This window comes from Chelonoidis abingdonii, chromosome 15 (genome assembly GCF_003597395.2).
Source record: "Chelonoidis abingdonii isolate Lonesome George chromosome 15, CheloAbing_2.0, whole genome shotgun sequence".
NCBI lineage: Eukaryota > Metazoa > Chordata > Testudines > Testudinidae > Chelonoidis > Chelonoidis abingdonii.
In genome coordinates, this window is record NC_133783.1 from 12,274,637 (window position 1) to 12,294,416 (window position 19,780).

General features: G+C 40.8%; 1 protein-coding gene across 8 annotated transcripts in view; it reads right to left on the reverse strand.

The window, feature by feature from the left end:
- Positions 1–215: 215 nt before the first annotated feature.
- Positions 216–19,780, reverse strand: part of PARG (poly(ADP-ribose) glycohydrolase) — a 130,975-nt gene continuing 111,410 nt past the window's right edge. For 5 of the 8 annotated variants that reach the window (XM_075072532.1, XM_032804673.2, XM_032804642.2 and 2 more), the window contains exons 14-18: positions 14,724–14,802; positions 13,776–13,884; positions 8,755–8,860; positions 3,265–3,393; positions 216–1,422 (exon numbers count right to left, since the gene is read on the reverse strand). In XM_075072532.1, coding sequence (XP_074928633.1) covers positions 1,262–1,422; positions 3,265–3,393; positions 8,755–8,860; positions 13,776–13,884; positions 14,724–14,802 — 584 coding nt within the window. In that variant the 3' untranslated portion in view covers positions 216–1,261. Of the gene's footprint in view, positions 1,423–3,264; positions 3,394–8,754; positions 8,861–13,775; positions 13,885–14,723; positions 14,803–19,641; positions 19,732–19,780 lie in introns of those variants that run through there. The other 3 variants (XR_004377038.2, XM_032804694.2, XM_075072534.1) reach the window with 3 other exon arrangements.

The window sequence follows — 19,780 nt, forward strand, 5'->3', positions numbered from 1 at the left end:
CAGTATACATTCCTGGGATGTTATGCTACAGCTATGTTCCTAAAGCCTTGAAACTCATTTGTACATTTCTTTAATGTACAGCAGCAGTATTCATTTTGGACTCATGAAGATGGTAACAGCACAGTTTCTACACTATTTCTTACAACATACCTCCACTCTGTTATCTCTTCCATATTTCAAAAGGCATGCGCACCTCCCCCCCAATAGTTGCTGTTTTTATTTATTTTTGGTAGGATGGAAAGATTTCTTGCCCACTGATGCCTAAGTAATTATCATATCCTTGTTTCATTTTTATTATGTGCATATTTATACACACCTATGTGCATATATCTGTATATATTCTAGGCAGGGGATCATTGAGATGCTGTTGTAAATCTGACAAATAGCTGAATTCCAGCAATATTACAAATCACTGCAGCAAAACTTGAGTAATTTTAGATACATCATCATGTTTAAGAACTTGTTCACTGTTTTATATAATACTTGGGTTCTACTATAGATTTTTAAGAATGTAAGTAAATGATCTGAAATGGTTCTCTCTGCTTCCTCTAGTTTTAATGTTGTTTCTCTTTTTTCCGTATAACTCAGCCCCTCTTTTCCCTTCCCAGTCTAACTTGCTGTTATCCTGCTCTCCTCGAGTGCCAACACCAGAAGAGTAGTTGTGGGTGCTGCTTTAATTTTTGCTTCCCCATAATCCTTGCAGTTTTTAAACTTTTACTTTTTCTTTAAAACATTTAAAATTGTGAAGTTTTCAAAGCTGCAGAAATTAAGAAGTGAAAATTAACGGCAAAAAGTACCATGGCAGTTTCAGGGATGGACTGGAACTGTTAGAATTTCCAATAAAATGGATAATTACAGACTTTCCTAACATCACGCCCATGAGTTACATGGCTGTGGGTTTACTAGTAATCACTTTATGTTGGAAACTGGTATATTTTATAGGTTTTCTTAAAGAGAGTTTTCACATAAACTGGTATTTATTGGTTCCAAAGGGTAACAAATATAGACCAAAATCTGCCAATGAACAAGAAGACATGCAAATAGGATTTACAAAACAACCCTTTATATATGTGGATGGATGGGGTTTACATTGTATAAACAGAAAATCTCACCTCAAAGTTTGGTTTTAGGTTAGGAGAGTTTATAGGATTACAAATGCAGTATTATATACATTGATATTAAGTTAAGCCATCCATATTTTACACCCAGCAATTCAAACAATATATTAGACAGAGGAAAAAAATCCTCATAAATTTTTATTTTAGTCATCAAAGCACAATCCTTTCTCATCTTCATCGGTGGAATCTGCATAGGATTCAAGGGTATTATATATGAAAGGGTAAAGCTTCACATCTGGTCCTGGAGTAGAACAGCTTCTGCATTCTTCATTATAATATCTGAGCAACAGCCTGTAAACATCCCCTTGAAAATGAAAAGAAATAAAACCAATGCCCATTTCTAAAATTACTGCATCATACTATAAGTACGTATATATTCACAACTAACAACTGTGTACTGGGTACAGGCCAGAGGATCTGCATTTACATGGATTTCAATGGCAAGGAACATTGTTCAGGGCAGGGGTCTCAAACAGGTGGCCCACAGGGCTATTTCCTGTGGCCTGCCAAGTGGCCTGCACCCGTCCCCCTGGCCTACTTCCAGGCGAGGGGTGGGCAAACTACAGCTGCAGGATTGCCCCCCTCAGGCCCTGTGCCGCTCCCTAAAGCGGCTGGCATCACGTCTCTGCAGCAGGGGTGGGAGGAAGCAGAGGGCTCCGTCCGTGTGTTCCCCTGGCTTCCAGGCATCGCCCCCACAGCTCCCATTGGCTGAGAACAGGGAACCACAGCCAATGGGAGCTTCAGGGGAGGTACCTGGAGGCGCGGCAAGCAGCATGTGGAGCCCTGCGTCCCCCCTCCCCCAGGGGCAGCAGGGACATGGTTCCAGCTACTTCCTGGAGTGGAGCAGGGCCGGGGCCGGGGCCAGGGCCAGCAGCCTGCCCTGGCCCCGGTGTGCGCCGCTGCCACCCTGGAGCCCAAAGCCCTCCTGCACCCCGCCCCCCAGCTCCCTGCCCTGAGCCCCCTGCCTGCACCCCAGCTCCCTGCCCTGAGCCCCCTGCCTGCACCTCAGCTCCCTGCCCTGAGCCCCCTGCCTGCACCTCATCCCCCTGCTGCCCCCCAACCCCCTGCCCTGAGCCCCCTGCCTGAATCCAAACCCCTGCTGCACCTAAACTCCCTGCCCTGAGCCTCCACCACACCCCTCATGCACCCTCTGGGGGCAGGGAGGGGGTGCAGTTGGGGTGGGGACTTTAGGAAAGGGGTTGGAATGGGGGCAGGGAAGGGGTGGGAAGAGGCGGGGCCTCATGGAAGGGGTGGAGTGGGGGCAGGGCCAGGGCAGCGAGGGCGTTTGTGTGTGTCAATGATGCGGCCCTCAGGCAAATGAGCTAGCCCTCATATGGCCCTCGTGGCCATTTGAGTTTGAGACCTCTGGTTTACGGGAAAGTGAAGGGGCAGCAGCTCTTATTTCAGTGTGTAGGCTGGAAGTGCAGACCAAGAGGGACTGTACCATAACCTGTGGTTTGTGAGCTAGTTGAAAACAAGGGTTTGGGTCCCCCTCAACTTCTTAGTTCCTTGCATGAAATCCACTGCTTGCACCACTCCTTGCACAAAATTATCTGAGCTCTGAGCAAGGAGTGGTGAATTTCACAGTAACTGTGTGTATATACACTTCATAAATTTAAACAACAAAACTGTTACCAAATGGATTATTTTTTGAAGTGATTTGGAAAGACCTAAATTTAGAGTTCTGTTTCCCACAAAGAAGTTAGAGACACTACTATCAGCAGGGCAATGAATGTAGCTTCTTGTGTACTGCCATTGAGTCCCAATGACTTCAAATCTGCTACTTAGCTGTATCAGGGCTTCCGGGATAGGACTCATTATACCCTACCAAAACAGTATGAGGAACAAAAATGTGGGTCCTATTTTTTTTTTTTTTTTTTAAAGACAGAAAAGCATTTCAAATTCTATTTAGAGCTCTGGCAGGCCTTCAGTTACCGTAAACTAACTTATATGATGGCACATGTTTATTATCTACCACTATTTCAGAAATAGCTTCTTGCATAGACCTATAATGTTGAGGTTTCCTTTACTTAAATTCAGCACTTAAGATCCTAGTGTTTACATTTCTTACTGTTCAGCTTTCACAATGGAAATGGATTTATTCCTCTTTGTATTTCACAGGGGAGAGAGACTGTTTTACACTTACCGACAGTTTGGCCCTTCTCAGTGAGAAAGGTGTACATGTTGTAAATATCTCTCATCAGCTCAGCATCTCCAAAGGTAAAATAAACCACATCTCGCCCAGCCTCCGCAGCTGCAAGGATTTGTATTAAGGCTGCAGCACATTAAATAAATAAATAAATAAATAAATAAAGAGGTAAATATAGGCTAAGACAATTTATTATAGAAGTAGAGTAATTTGTGGTCTAAATTTAAGGTTGGGAGCTTTCACAATTAACAGTCACACCATATAGTATTCTTCATCTGAAGATCTTAAAGCCTACTTTTTGTAAAATTGCAAGCATCATTCCACTTAAAACAAAATACAACCAGAAACTGAAGCTCAGAGCAGGATTTTTCATATGGAAAATAGGGAGACTACTTCCTTCCAAAGAGTAAAATTATGTAAGTATTCATGTTAAGAAACCTTACTTAGCATGATAGGCACTTTACAAATTATTTAATGACATGTTTAGTTCAATCAGCCTACAATGTTCCAAAGGATGGATCTCTATCAACTGCTGAATGTATGGAGGGTTACCACTATTTCTTATCTCTGGACATAGACTTGTCGGAATGCTAATCTTTCCATTTACAATGTCCATCAGGGATATTAGCCACTCTATGCTCACCAGGTGGAAGGTAATGAAGAACTTTATTTTAAACAAAAATATGATATAGGGAATTATCCTTGCATTCACACCTGGCAGGGCAAAGCACACTAGTAAAGTATTCATTGTTCAGCTAGGAGGAAGAATCTTTCCCATTTTATTTAATACAGACAAATTTAACATCCTATGCTCTTTAATCAAAGGGCACTTTTAAACCCAGAACTAAATTTTTCATTACACTCATCACATACACAATCAATCTCAATTTGTGGATAATACTAAACCAACAGCCTATGGATTTGGAAACACTTCAGTAGTTCTGTTTTATAAAGGGCCTAATGAACTAACCTGCATAGGAGAACTGAATCTAATGAATCTTCACATTTAGGCCAAATGAACTATGCAACTGCACGTTGCACTAGGAGCATGGGAAGTAAATTGCTTTCCACCCGAGTTTTTACTTTTAATTGCTAAAAATCTGTAAATTTGGCACTCATGAAAGTGAGGGATAAACAGTGGTGGCCTCAGTCAGACATCCCACCATGCAAGCCTTCCCTTTCCCTTCTCACCTCTGCTAGTGCCTGATCCAATGTCCTTTGAAGCTAATGGAAAAAAACTCCCTTTGGTTTATCACTTTACTTTTTTTGAACAGATTTTTTCAGGTTAGAGAACTTTTTATAAAAACACTGATCTGGGTAGTTGAGAAGTACCTTGTCTCTCATGTAATCACAAACATACCCCATTAAAATACATTTTCATAACACTCTGAAGGTACTGAACATTTAGCATTTATTTTAGTTATCTGAGACCTTGCTCCTTCCTTTTAACTGGAACATACTGGAAAACTGGTTAAGTATTTTAAAACAATCAAGAAACAATTCCTTTCTATACAAGAAGCATCCCTTCAGATTATTACCCCCAAACTAGCACAATGGAACCATGAAACCTAAGTGTAACCTTTCGGCAGTACTGCAATATAGGATTATGATTTTCTATTAGATTTTTCTAAAGAAAAAACTAAGGTGGCCTGGATAAAGTGTTCCAGTAGGAATTTACAGAATTAAGGGTAGATCTACTTCATGGAACTATAGAAACGAGTGTAGAGGCCAAACAGCTTTTGTGCAAAGAAATGTAGAGGACATGGGAACAACACTGAACAGTGCGGTTCAGAAAGATAAAAAAAGCCTACTTCACAATATTAAAGCAGAATTTTTTGAAGGAGACAAAAAAGGGGCATTTCTATGAACAGCCAATTCTGTGGGCCTATAACTTTAACAGATATAGGCCCACCTCACGCTGATCATATTTGATACAAAGTAGAAATTAATCCAAGTCAAAACCTTGCCTCCAAGCACCCCAGTCTTTGGGAAGATTTAGATGTAGATCCAAACTTTGTAGCTCAGTTGTATCTCTAGCTGATAGACAGACAGATATTACCACATATATGTACACAGCTAGATAAGCTCACCTTTTACGTATTCAAAATATCTATGCTCATAGCTTAAGATCATTGAAAAACGTCACAAACAAGCTGAAATCTACTTTAAAAAGTCTTATTTCGCCAACATAGCATTCCTCTATTTATAATCGGGATAATTTTCTTTCTTTATACTGCAGTTTGTTGCATTCTCAGGTTATTCACTGTGACCTTGATTCAGACTATATTTTCAATACAATAGCTTTTCTTTAATGCGTGACACTCAATCATGCTGGAGTGTGATTAAGGCTTCTAGAACAAATGTACTATTTTGTTTTTAAAAAAATATAGAATAACAAAAAGTTGTCCTGAAACATCTGCAGAATCTTGTGGTAGAACATTTGGAGATGAAGACTACTTTGTCTTTTTAATCATCTGTGAAAATGAATTCATATCTCAAACAGAACGTAATAAGTAGTCTGAATTTGGCCAGGAATTTACCACTTCAGTTCTCAAGAAAAGAATCATGGGATTTTAAAATGACCACAAGTTGGTCAAGTTCTTAGTTTTGCCCCATTTTTTATTAAAAAAAAATTTGTTTTAACCCTTCAAGTATCATATCAGCACCGACTCAGGGAAAAACAAAAAGTCACATACTGAATCATAATACCTCTTATGCATCACCTAGCTGTTCCCCAATTCTACTAACCAAGTACTGACACAGCCAAACCCTGGTTAGAGCCTCAACCAACTCTAACTGATGTCTTTTCACCAATTTCAGTTGATCAGCCCCAAAGTTCATAATATCTGATGGAAGCACAGCGTAAGATTAGAGCAGCGGTTCTTAAACCCTGGGTCAGGACCCCAATTAGGTCATGACTCCTTTTGAATGGGATTGCCAGGGCTGGCTTAGACTTGCTGGGGCCCGGGGCTGAAGCCAAAGCCTGACGGCTTCAGCCCTGGTGGCAGGACTCAGGTTGCAGGCCCCCTGCCTGGGGCTGAAACCCTTGAGCTTCAGCTTTGCCTCCCCACCCCCGGAGTGGTGGGCTCAGGCTTTGCTCAGCCCCTCAGGGCAGTAGGGCTTGGGAGGGCTCAGGCTGTGAGGGTGGTGAAGTAATTTTTGTTGTCAGAAGGAGGTCGCGGTGCAATGAAGTTTGAGAACCCTGGGATTAGAGGATACATGTGTATATTCTGATCTGTATTCTCAACACAGTAGCAGCAGCAGCAAAACTTGCTTTCAAGTGGTACTAAATTGAGAATCTCAGCTCTGAAAAAACACAGAGGGATACAGAAAGTAAGGCAAATTCCACCAACAGGTAGAGAAAGTGGCTAGTTTTCTCTTGTCAGACTAGAGATAATTATAGCACTTTGCTTACTGGAGATCAGGTTATAAACATTTTCTAACATTAATAAGCTACAGCATTAGTGAACAAAAGTCAAATAAAATTAAACTTCTGTGCATATATTGTAACTGAAGAAAAGCTTATTTATGCTTCATAACATAATTTATATTTGTTTAAACACACACTTATAATTTTGCCATGCCCCTATACTCTCACTCTCTCTAATGTCCTCTAATTTGCACCTACTAAAACACTGAATTTTATTTTATTTTATTTTTTTTTTAAAAAAAAAGGTAATGCCTCTCTCCTCAACAAATCTGCTGGGACAGTCCTGCTTAGCCATCCCCACACTAGACCTCTGCATGACTAGAAGAAAGGTATTTTCAGTGAAGGACCATCAATTGTAAAGTTCATGTCCACTGTTGGTCCAGTCATGCCTTAGTCAAGCAATCATTATTTCTAGCAGAAACCCATACATTTGGGTATTACACTGGGATATTGCATTTCAGGCTAAAAAGAGCTCTTACTCAAATTAAAACATTTATTAAAGCTCCCTAACTTGAACTGTCCATCAAAGATGATCACAGATTGCAGCAGATTTGGCTCTTTGTATTGATGGCCTGAACCTGGTAATCTATTTTACTTAATGGAAAACAAAAAACAGTTGTCACGAAATCAATGAGCATGGAGTAAAAAATAGGCTCTCACTAAGTAACACACATTTGGAAAGAAAACTAATGAAGCTGGCAGCCTGAACAGCATGAAGCTTACATTTAGTTTCTAACATAACCACTAGGCCATAGTTATAAAGCTAACTTTTGAAAATATTTTTTCGCCTCAAACACCTGACAATAAGCAGCAAAATATGCCAATTTCTGTTTAGATTTAAATTATGTTAAATTATAACTATGCAGAACTAGATTTAGCGATTTACTAATCCAGAATCCAAACAAGTGTGGGTACTTGTAAATCAAGCAAAGTGGGAAGCAGTCCCAAATTAATCCAGGACTTTGGGGTCTGCTACAGGCTGAGTGCCTTGATTAAGGACAGGGCAAGAGAAATTGAGGGATTTGGATGCAAGGAAGGAGAAATTTAAGAGACTTCAGGTCCCAAGAATACATGTAGGAAGGCAGACATCTGGAGGCATTTAGAGAGGCTTCAAAGGAAGCTATGTTTCCTGTCTTTTTCTGACGATGATGTCAAATACGTTGCACTGGCAATTGGTACCGTCAAAGTGGCAGGGGAGAAAATGGGGCATAAGTTCTCCTAGAATGCAACTCATTCTTATCAGCCAACAATCTCCAATATCATACTTTACATTTTACATCTTCAGAGTGCTATACAGACATTAACCCTCACATGGGGTAGATGGGAAGGTATCAACCCTCTTTTGCTCAGATTAGGAGCCCGCTTAAGGCAGGGGCCACTAATGCTTTTCCTGTAAAAAACAATGCAAACATACACTGGATAAACAAGAAAAGAATGAGAATAACTTGTAACAGATGGAACAAACGGAGGGTGAGGCAAATTGTTGCTGCAAACTGTGCTTGCAAATAACTGCAGGCACTATTTTGCAACCAAAATGATTTGCACCTGCATTTTAGGTCATTTAGGTATCTAAGCACTGTACCTGATTTGTGAGTACAACTAGGTAATTAAGACAGCTTTGTGGGCCCATAAATTAAGGTCCATTTAAGATTGGGCTCAAAGTTTGGCCCAGAGAGGTTTGGCCCAAAGCCACAGAGTGTGCCAGTGGCAGCAATGATTTAAAACTCAAATTCTTGGCTCCCATTCCCGTGCTCATTCCATTTGACCTTTCCTGTCAAAATAGAATTATACTCTCCTCCCACTATAAAGTGCAAAATACATGAATTGAAGAACAAGCATGTTCCTTTTTGGATTAGTACAGATGGTTTTAGTACTACTCCAGCCCTTGGCTAGCAGCTGTTTGCTATGAAAACGCACTTGAATTTTCGGGACTTTTAAAGGTGGAGGAATACAAACTTATTTCCTTCTAAACCAACGTGTCCAAGCACCTAAAATAGAAAGCTTACTCCAACCTGACATTTGATTCATTCTGTCCTTAAAGCATTGCTGCTATTTACCTTTCAACCTGGAATCGCCACCAAAGGCACCACATCCCCAGTTTCCTGTGGCTACTGCTGAAAGATGCTGAGGGGGAACAGCAGGTCGAGCGAAGCCACAGTATGCCTGCAGGCAGACAAAAGGCACATCAACAGAGGAGGTTTTTGACAGTAGTTCTGATGCTATATTCTTAAGCTTAGTGTTAGATAACAGTAATCTGCATCTTTAGTCTACTGTTTTCTGGTTACCTAAAATTCAATATATCTTCAGGCTGGCTTAAAAGTGAAAGTTAACACATTAGTTTGTTGGCAAATGAGCAATGATAGGAAAAGGAAACATTTAACGTGAAAATTAGACAGGAAAACAAAATCCTAGTTATTTCCCCAGCAATGAGGAGGAGCAGGGAATCCCTCATGCCCTAGGTAGAATTCCAAGAATATCTGTAAAACAAATGTCTTTCATTCTATAAGATCCTAAGGCACTTCACATATTTAAACGTAACTTGTTCTCTGTATTTACTGAAAGCTCACATGGTCCACTTGAAATCTTTCCAGTGAAACAGCTACACTATGCTACAGTTTAGCAAAGAAAGAGGATACTTGTACTCAGTTGAAACTGGAGGGCCTATGTAGGTAAATGGGAAATAATTTCTTAAACTGAATGTGGCTGAGACACTGGGATTAACCCTACTTGTATGGAAAATACCATGGTCTCTTTAAATTAATATAGTGGTCAGGGCCCAGTTTTTGTGTCTCATCTGAAAGCAGTACAGTACCAGTACACACCATGCTGGGGCTTCAATTCAATATCTACTCAGAGGGAAGAGTACCTCCTCCCAAACTATTATTCAGGTTCCAGAGGGCTTCCATCCAAGCACAGGTATTTGCAGTTTTTCTGCAAGATCTCCTTTATCCTATGCAACTCCTGCTGCCCTAGGCCCTGCATAATTGTCACCTTTCAAGGATAAGGAAGTATTTCATTTCTGGCTTTCACAAAACTAAAGGTTAGATTAGCTATAGATTTAAAATGGTAGAATCCTTTCTTACTGTGCCTCTCTCATATACCAGTACTGTAAAGTTAATACAAAATCTGTCCTTTTTATTTTTTAAAGTTGTTTGTTTGTTTGGGTCTTTTGACCACCCAATTGTTTCTCATAAAGGTATAAAATCTTTTCTCACCAGTTAAGCAATCAGAATTTAGAGACCATGACCAAGAAAGGACCAACTTGTGATTTGCCAGCTACCATAGCAATCGAAGATAAAAGAAACTCATCTGAGCCAAGGAAACAGAATGACCTTACAAGAAAAGGAGACAAATTTTCCCAGCGCTAAATTAAACGTAACGAAGCATTTTTGAGATTGCTTGTGAAGTGAAAACTTGAAAAGCCTATCACTGATCCACACATGGAATATTATGAGACCACTATGCAACAGCAGGACTAATCTGTTCCGTGTTCTTTAAAGCCCTGAAACTGAGAATAAAATACAAAAAGCCATCTTAAAATACAGGTCTTATATAATATTAAGTGAGGGAAAGAGGGGAAAAAACCTGACAGTCACAAATCTTGGATAAAGAAAGATGCTCCTACAAAAGACCCAGGGGAGAAAAAGGGCAAATCTCTCCATGAAATTTTTACAAAGGTACAAAAATGTATTGAACACATTGTCTAGTACGGATTAGTAAACCTAGTTTTTCGCCCCCAGGTAGTCTGTAAATTCTGACAGATATTAGTTATGATTTGGCAGTACACCATTATTCAAAGTTTACAACAGAGAGTTTAAACAACAGTTCACAAATTACCTGTTCCATCAGATGCATGTGGCTTTTTAAAATCTCTCTCAAGTCAGAAATATTGGTGTGCTCAATGACTGGAGCAGGTTTGTGAAAAATGACAGCACCTAGCAAACCATTACACAGCTGTGTGGAAAATAACCCTCCCCCACTGAAAGAACTGGATCTGTATTGGAACAAGATAGCCATTTTGTTTCTGTTTGTTTATTTGCGGGAAGGAGTGAGACGTGTTTTTGAAGTACACAGAGAAAATACATGGAGAACATAGAAACTGCCTTTATATTCTCTCTCACTCTCCTAGCTAACAACAGATTGAAGCGCTCCAGAAGTAGCAAGCTGAGTGCCTGGAGTACCTCTTATTGCTCCACAATGATCCTTATAGCTAATATAAGAGTAGAACTGTCTTGGTCATAAAATATCTCAAATTTCCATACAATGATAAGTGATGCTCTGCTGGAACTTAAAAAGATCAAGTTGCATCTGGATAATTAAGCTATAAAGTATCACCAGAGACAGACTATTATTAACTAGCACTGTTCTCAAGGGAATCATGATGATAAAACAGTAGCCCTGTGTACTACCTTACTATTACATTTCTTACATTGTGTATTTGCAAATCTTAACATTGAAATCAGGCACAATGGACGCCTTAGAATTCTAAACATCTGATCTCGGACAACATCAATCAGTTTTTTCAGGGATGGATTAAACCAGGTGTACAGCCAGTTATATTATAGTTATCTTAAGTTTGGTTAAAAAATAATGTATTTGCTTTATAGTTTCTGGCTAGTAAGCAGAAAAAGACCCTAATCAGCAAATAAAGGAAGGCTGTGAGAATAATTAGTAGTGGTAGCTGTAGTGTAGGGAGGATGTATGGTTCAAAAATAACTAATAAAAAGCTGCAGTAGCAAGACAAAGAAAAACTGCCTTAAAACCTTTTCTCTTCAAAAGAAACGAGCACAAACCTTCCCACTGTTCTGCTGGTAAGCAAGGAGATGGAAGTATACAAGAAAGGAAGGGAAAAAGCAAGGATAAATTGCTTCAAACTGGGCTTTTGCTACAGCTAGCAAGTCAGCTGATGGGAATAAAGAGAGCCATGAATCTGAAAGTTCTTTGTCAGACCCTACCTGATCATTCTGGAGCACGCTAGGATAAGACGGTTTTCCCTGGGTCTGACCTGTTTTTAAATATACTGATCACATGCTTATGAATAATTTGTTACTGTACTGGCTGTAGTGACTGCTGATCTTTAGGCTGTTAGTCATGTTTTGAGCAATTGTATAAATACTACCTGTCCTTTGGACTTAATAAAGAAATTTATGGTTGAATTAGTGTTTGGTGATCTCCTATATTAATAATAATTCCAACACAACGAGTAGGTGTCAGTCCCAACAAACTGCCTCTTGGGAAAACTGACTGACAACTAACATCTGGTCCCACCAAGATAAGTGCAGCTTAAAAAGGAGATACAATACCAAATTATAAGATAGGATCCTTTTAAAAAATAAAACCACTCCATTACATGTCTCTCTCAATTACTTCTTAATGCTTAATAACAGAAGAGAAGTATAACAGAACTGTGGGAGTTAATGGGTATTGATCTCTATCCTATGATGGGGTGCCATTCTTGTATAAACAGGTATTTGGATGGCCTAAATAAATAAATGGTCTAATTAATTAAATCATAATACATTTTTGATAAGAAGAAATTGTAACACGTATTGTTTTTTCCACACCACACAATATTAACTCTCTTGGTTTATTTAGATAAACTGACTGAAAACCAATGTAGACAAATACTGTTGTATACTCTAGCAATATGTTGTCTTCAGAAGGCATAGTGATTTCTAGTATGATTTAGTATAGAATTCCTCCTTACATTTGAGTTTACCTTACTTAATGGAATGTAAAATCTATTTCACTCAGCAGTTGGCTTAGCATTTTCCTCAGATATGATTAACCTGTTCGTGTTGAACTACTGCGGCCTAACAGGAGTTCTAAACAGAAGAAAATGCAAGCATTTATCCTAATATATGAAAGGATTTGCATCTATCAATATGATTAATAAGTTTAGTCTGATCTCAAATGCATTGGGGTGGGCGATTTAGTTTTCCAATTAAACTGTCACTGAAGTTTACTAAATTCATTTATTGTCTTTTTCAGGGCTTATTTCATTACCATCAGTGATGGAATGATGTGATGTATGTTACTTTATACAAGAAAAACAGGTTTCTAAACTAAAATTAGTCTTGATCGGTGTACATCATTTTTGGAAAAATTACCTTAAAAGTGGTATTTCCTTTTCAGTTGGAAGATTAATGAAAAGCTTCCTATGCTTGCTTGAATTTACTTACATATCCACAATAGGACCTGATCCGGAAAGGTGCTGAATGCTTCAATTCCCACTGATGTAAAATGGAAACTGAGGTTTCCCAGTACCTTTCACAGTAGGGCCTATACAGTACATATGTACACCTGCTAAAGATTAATTACAAGGCATAGAAATTAATGAAAAACCTGTCTTGTTTATTTTAAAAAAAAAAGTTGCAGCTAAAGATACCTGTAGCAGGAAAGTATACCAAGAATGTAGAGTATCATCAGAATTCAATGTTTACTTGGTTTCTAGATGAGGCTAGGATCTGATCCATAATAAAGCAGGAGACTTCCCTCTCCAGTGTCTGATTGAAAATAGAAACTTAAGTTGGACACTCATTTAGAAGAGGAAAAATTAGTCCAGAATCTGGTCATGAATTAGAAACTGCGGGCAGGGGTGGGGGAGATGGGGAAAGAGAAGGAAATATCAGTATTGTTAACCATCAATCTATAAAAATATGAGGTACTGTACTTCTTTTTGGTTTCTTTAAAATCATAGGGCAGACTAGATTCATTACAGTTAACCAATCTTCAATATAAATTGCAGGAAATATTGGTAGTGGTAACTTTTTAGTTCTGGCCTTAGAATTTTTGAAAAACGTTATTGGGAAGATTTGGACAGATCTATTAGTTTCCATTTAGAAAATTAAAAAATGTATGCCAAGACAGAAACCATTTACCCACAAGCATTCTATCTGGCATGCTTAAACTTTAATCTTACTATTGCAAAGTATGAAGGATACCTATTATGAAATGATACTGTAATTAAACAAGATGTCCCCTTCAAAGGAGTTGCTGATGTTGCAAGAACTATGGGAAAGCATAACTCCAACATTAATGAAATGGCTGTAAATAATGGGCCTTAGAAGTTACTGGCCTTGTTGAGTTCTCTTCTAATTTTCTCAGGAACAAACTGATCAAGGAAACGTCTGAAGTGAAATGCATCGATAGCAACAATTTCAGTGCAGCGCCTCTGCCATTCATCCCTACATTGGGAAAAGGAGGACAGCAAAATTTTGTGTAATCAATAATATATTGTCAAAGAAACAATTCCAAGAACTGAAGTGTGACTCAAAGTTTTATAACTCATTTAGCAGGTTAACTCTTTCAGTTAGCTAAGCTACAATTACCTGTTCTGAAACGCAAACATGGGAGACAATAGCACCACCTTACCTCACAGTGATGTGAAAACACATTCATTATGTCTGTGAAGCACTGATATCATGGTAACGAAGGCCATAAAAAAGCCCTTTCAATGTGTTACAGATATTTTTGTACTGCAGACTTATAACTACACTGTAGAAGTTATGAGAATATAAAATGGAGTCATAGGTAGCTGTGGCTTTTGGCACCTAACAAGGTACTGCTCAGCAGTGAAACTGTAAAATAAACTCATCAGATTTCAGAGTTAGCACCCTTTCTGAATTGATGCAGTTTATGCCTCTCAGAACTACAGTTGCAAACTGTACAGTCTAAGGAAGACAATACTGTTACAGTTTGCATTTGGTTCCTCTTTGAAAGGTTTTCTTTGGAACCATAACAGCTTTAAATTAATGAATAATTAGTTTATTACCTTAAACTATAACAGATTCTGTAGTAAATTGCCCTGCCATAAAATATATGAGCCTTATCTATAACAAAGCACCTACATGCTTTCTAGCAGTTTTTAAAAACCCAATTGGTCAGATCTGTAAAAGAGAAGCTAAAAAGTGCCCCGAAAGCCGCAGTTCAACATTCATGATAGTTTCCTTACTCTTTTTTCAGAAACATAGGCCAAGCTTTAATGGTAAAAATGATCTCAGCTACTCCACACTGAATGCATTACCTTGGGGTATCATCTTCATGGCTTCTTGCCCATCGGTATGTTTCTGCATAGCCTGTATATTCACTGTATTGCTCAGTACCTGAAATAAATCATTTGTCATGTTACACATGCAATTTGCAGTTGTTTCTCTTCTTAATAAATCACCTCCCTCCAAGGAGTCTTCACTCCTCTGAATATGTGTGCAACTTCTGTTAATACTAATGGGAGCTACATATGAACATTACGAGGCAAACCGAACTCTTATGTAATCAACATGAGTCTCTTTTCCACAGGGGGTAGTAAGTGTCCAGCACTGGCAGTCACAACTGCAAGTCTCTTTTACCTGTGTCCACAAGTCCTAACATACATTTAACTACCTGCAGTTCTCAACCTCCCCAGTCCAGAGTGAAATTCAACAGGGAAGACATCAGGCTGATGGCTAAGGTTGCAGATCTTGGGAGTAGCAAGTTAATTTTTTGGGGATGGGGGAGAAGAATGGGGAAGAATGGAAGGACATGAGTTAATCCAACAGAATTTTTCCAATAAACTATTTTTCCTTCAAGTTTTTACTGGTAAATGTCTATTTAACAAAGAGATCAGATGCCTTACCGACAGGGTTTTTTTTTTGTTTGAGACACAAGGAAAGAAAATTAGCTTGCAAAAGTTAGTAGAGAGAAAAGACTGAGAAAAGTGTCTGGTTAGCATTACTGTAATGCACTGACAGCGTTATGAGGAAGGGAGCTGTCATGCTTGATCAACACAGAAGACCAAAATACGGGTGCATCATCTGTCGCTTTTTTCTGTGATGGGCACAGAATAGTTAAATGTTCTTTCATACGAGCAAGAATATTTTCCCGAATTTTAACAATCTGACAATGTTCAAAAGGTATATTGTTCAAAAGGTCAGAAATTCCATGTCAAACTTTTCTTTTATATATACCTATTTTATATATAAAAACAAGGTTTAACAGATTAGAACCCATTAACATATAGTTCAACTCTTTAACATGACATGAATGATTAATTCATTTAGACCAAGACCTACATGGGCAGTAGGTTCACAGGTACAGAGACATTGAAACAAGTTGACTCACATACATATTACAATGACAGTAAAATACTCCACTATTCAGTATACGTATTAAGCACCATTCACTGAAAGACTGCAATGATACCCCTAATGAAGGAAACACAGTAAGAGGAGGAAAATGGGATCTTAGAGAGTAGTACATTTTCACAGGGCAACATAAATTTCTCTGAAAGAAAGTCTAGAAAATGCATGAATGTGTAAGGGCCAGAATGAAGCAGTTATTGTTGCCCTGTGCCAGAGCTGCATCACCCCAGCGGGAGCCTTGGGAATCCAGACTGCATACCTTAAAATGAGTATATCTGGTCCAGGGCTGCCTTCCACTGGATGTGCGTCATCTTGGACCTCTGAAACCCCTGACTGCTACTCTCACTATGCCCTTACCCCTACTTGTACTCTGAGGGCATGTCTTCACTAGTAACATTAAAGTGCTCCCAGCATTCAATGGCTTCCTCTTCCACACTGCCTGGTTGCCAGCAGAGGGTCACTGACAGCATAGGAGAGAGTTTCCCTGCTCTCAGTTCTGTTGCCTGGCCCCACCTCAGCTCAGAGCAACTGGGAGCAAATTACAGAAAAAGTCCTTCTGAGACCTGCAGTCTGGAGCTGGAGCATGCTCATTTCATCTAGGGGGAAGGCAAATAAGCAGTCCAGATAGCAGACAAGACACCTTCTGCAAATTTCAAATACCTGCTCCAAGCCTGGGGGTATTACGGCCTTTCAAGAAAAGGTTTCAAGAATTTTTTTTAATATGTGAAAAACAACATTTTTTCCAGGCTACTTTCTCTAAAATGACAATCTTTTTGGCCAAACTTTTTCAAAAAATCAACCTTGAGACAGACACCCAGCATAGAAAATTTCAGCCCGAATGGTTACAGTTTGTCAAAGTTATAAACAATTGAACTGTGTCTTTTAATGGTAAATGTTAGGCAACCTTTATAATAGCCAGTATTACTAGCCCCCCTATAATAAAGCCACAGAAAATGAGATTACTAAGCAAACTGTAGTCCTCTATGGAGTTAGGTACAACAATTCACACTTGAGTACTTCCTTATATGAACCTAGACTGGGGTGAGCAAACGATTTGGCCCATGGACCACATCTGGGTATGAAAATTGTATGGTGGGCCATGAATGCTCATAAAATTGGAGGTTGGGGTGCTGGGGGGGTGCGGGCTCTGGGGTGGAGCTGGGCATAAGAGGTTAGGGGCGCAGGAGGGTGCTCTGGACTGGGACCGAGTGGTTCGGAGGGTGGGAGGAGGATGAGGGGTTGGGCAGGTGGTCGATGCATGGGAGGGAGTCAGGGGTGCAGGCTCTGGGCAGCGCTTACCTCAAGCAGTGGCATGTCCCCACTTCAGCTTATACACAAAGTGCAGCCAGGCGGCTCTGCGCATTGCCCCATCAGCAGGCCCCACCCCTGCAGCTCCCATTGGCTGTGGTTCCCGGCCAATGGGAGCTGCGGGAGCAGCGTCCAGATCCACCTAACTACCCCTATGTATAGGAGCAAGAGGGGAGTCATGCCGCTACTTCCATGAGCCATGTGGAGCGGGGCAAGCCCCCAATCCCACTTCCCAGCGGGAGCTTGAGGGCCGGATTAAAATATCTGGAAGTCCAGATATAGCCCCCGGGCTGTAGTTTTCCCACTCCTGACCTAGACTGTGATCCATCCATACAGCCCCACATAAATAGAGCCCGGCAAATCTGCAGATATCTGCTTTATATCTGCAGATGGATGGACACTGTGACAAAGTTCCTCCTCTACCTTGGTGGGTCCTGCGCTTATTGGCGGATTTGTTCACCTCAGTGATCTTCCCCTCTTGTGGAACCCACAGTCTGGGTCAGCTCCTCCTGTGTCTGATCAGGAGTTGGGAGGTTTGGGGGGAACCCGGGCCCGCCCTCTACTCCGGGTTCCAGCCCAGGGCCCTGTGGATCGCAGCTGTCTATAGTGCCTCCTGTAACAGCTGCATGACAGCTACAACTCCCTGGGCTACTTCCCCATGGCCTCCTCCAAACACCTTCTTTATCCTCACCACAGGACCTTCCTCCTGGTGTCTGATAATGCTTGTCCTCCTCAATCCTCCAGCAGTACACGCTCTCACTCTCAGCTCCTTGCCTTCTTGCTCCCAGCTCCTCACACACGCTCCTTCTCCTCTGGCTCCCCTCGCCTGACTGGAGTGAGCTCCTTTTTAAACCCAGGTGCCCTGATTAGTCTGCCTTGATTGGCTGCAGGTGTTCTAATTAAAGTAGCTCTCTCTGCTGCCTTCTAGAAGGATCTTAATTGGCTCCAGGTGCCTTGATTAACCTGGAGCAACTGCCATTTGGTTACCAGGGTAGGGATTTGTTTTGCCTGAGGCTAACATACCTGTTTCTCAGTACTTTACTGTAGCCATCGGGCCTTGCCCCATCACAATGCGGATCCACATTTTATATCTGCAGATATCTGCTTTATATCCTCAGATATCCGCCTCCATGAATACAGATATCCGCGGATCATTTTTGTGAATCATGGATCAGATTCAGATACAAATTTTGTATCTGCACAGGGCTCTATTCATAAGTACATTGTATGGCAATCAAGCCCACAATCCTGCCAAGCACTGAACCCCTCCCCTCAAATTAATTAGCCCCTTTCCCACCCACAAACACACACTTAGAGATAGTACCTCCTCTCTTCCATTGGGCCATGCAAGTCCATAATGTGGGAGCACAAAGCACCCCTGACTTCTGTCGCCTGGGTGCCTTCAGCTCCAGTTGTGGAAGGCACTCTTTCTGGCTGAGTATATGGATTCAGTGACCCCTTGCTGTCATAGCTCCATTCAGGGAGAAATGGCTCACCTTTGGCTTCACAAAGATTGTGAAGAGCACAGCAAGCCACAGTAATGAGGACTGTACTGATGACACTGTAGACACTTCCAGCAGAATTTTAATCTGCCTGATGCACACTGTTTTGTCAAGGCCTCTGAAATGGTTTCATAAGCCAAGGAAAAAGAGGGTGCGTGAGGTCCCCCAGAATAATGGTGGGGACAGTAACCCCATTTATGACAATGTCATTTGGTGAAAATAGTGTCCCTGACTGTCCATCAACATAGACTCCCAATTGGTGAAAAACTCAGGCACGTTTCCAGTGTAACCACATTGACATTCATAAATCAGCTTCTGTAGTCCACCAGTGCCTGCATAACAATGGAATAGTCCCCTTTCTGGTTTATGTACTGATGTGTTCCTTGACGAGGACAAACAATGGGTATATGAGTCCCATCAGAGGCCCTGGCGCAGTTAGGAAGACCTAATAGTCTCAAAGCGAGCAATTACTTCAGGAATATCTTTAATGCCTGCCATCCTGGGGTAAACCACATGCCTGATTGCCTCAGAAACCACCATCACCACTTTACTCACAGTCAACTTTCCAACACCAAACTGGTTGGAAACAGACCTAGAGTAGTCTGGGGTAGCCAGTTTCCAGATAGTTATAGAGACCTGCTTCTGGACTGGCCAGGGTGACCTCATTCATGTCTCTTTATGCTGGAGGGGGACAAGCCACTCACAAATCTCCAAGAATGTTGCTTTCTTCATGTGCAAGCTCTGGACCCACTGCTCGTCATCCCAGGTCTGCATGACAATATGATCCCTACAGTCTGTGCTTATGGCCCTGCGCTAGAAGCAGCAGTCTACATAGCAGCATAAGGGAGTGCAAGTCTGCCATGTCAGGGTACTTCCCCTCCTTCATCATGGAATCAGTCAGGTACCTTTGGTGGGTCAGAAAATGCTGTCAAAAAGTCCACAAGTGCCTCACGGAAGCTTTGCCCATTTCCTGACACATGAGTGAAAGCGCAAGCAAGAGAAGTTCTTCAAAAAGGTACCTCCTCCATGTTACTGGCTCTTAGCTGGGAGTATACAGACCAAAATCATTCCTCAGCAGGCTGTGTTGGTAGGCTGTTCAAACATCCTGTAACATGCAGGGTAGGAAGTAAAGTTTTCCCATAGTGCATCATGGT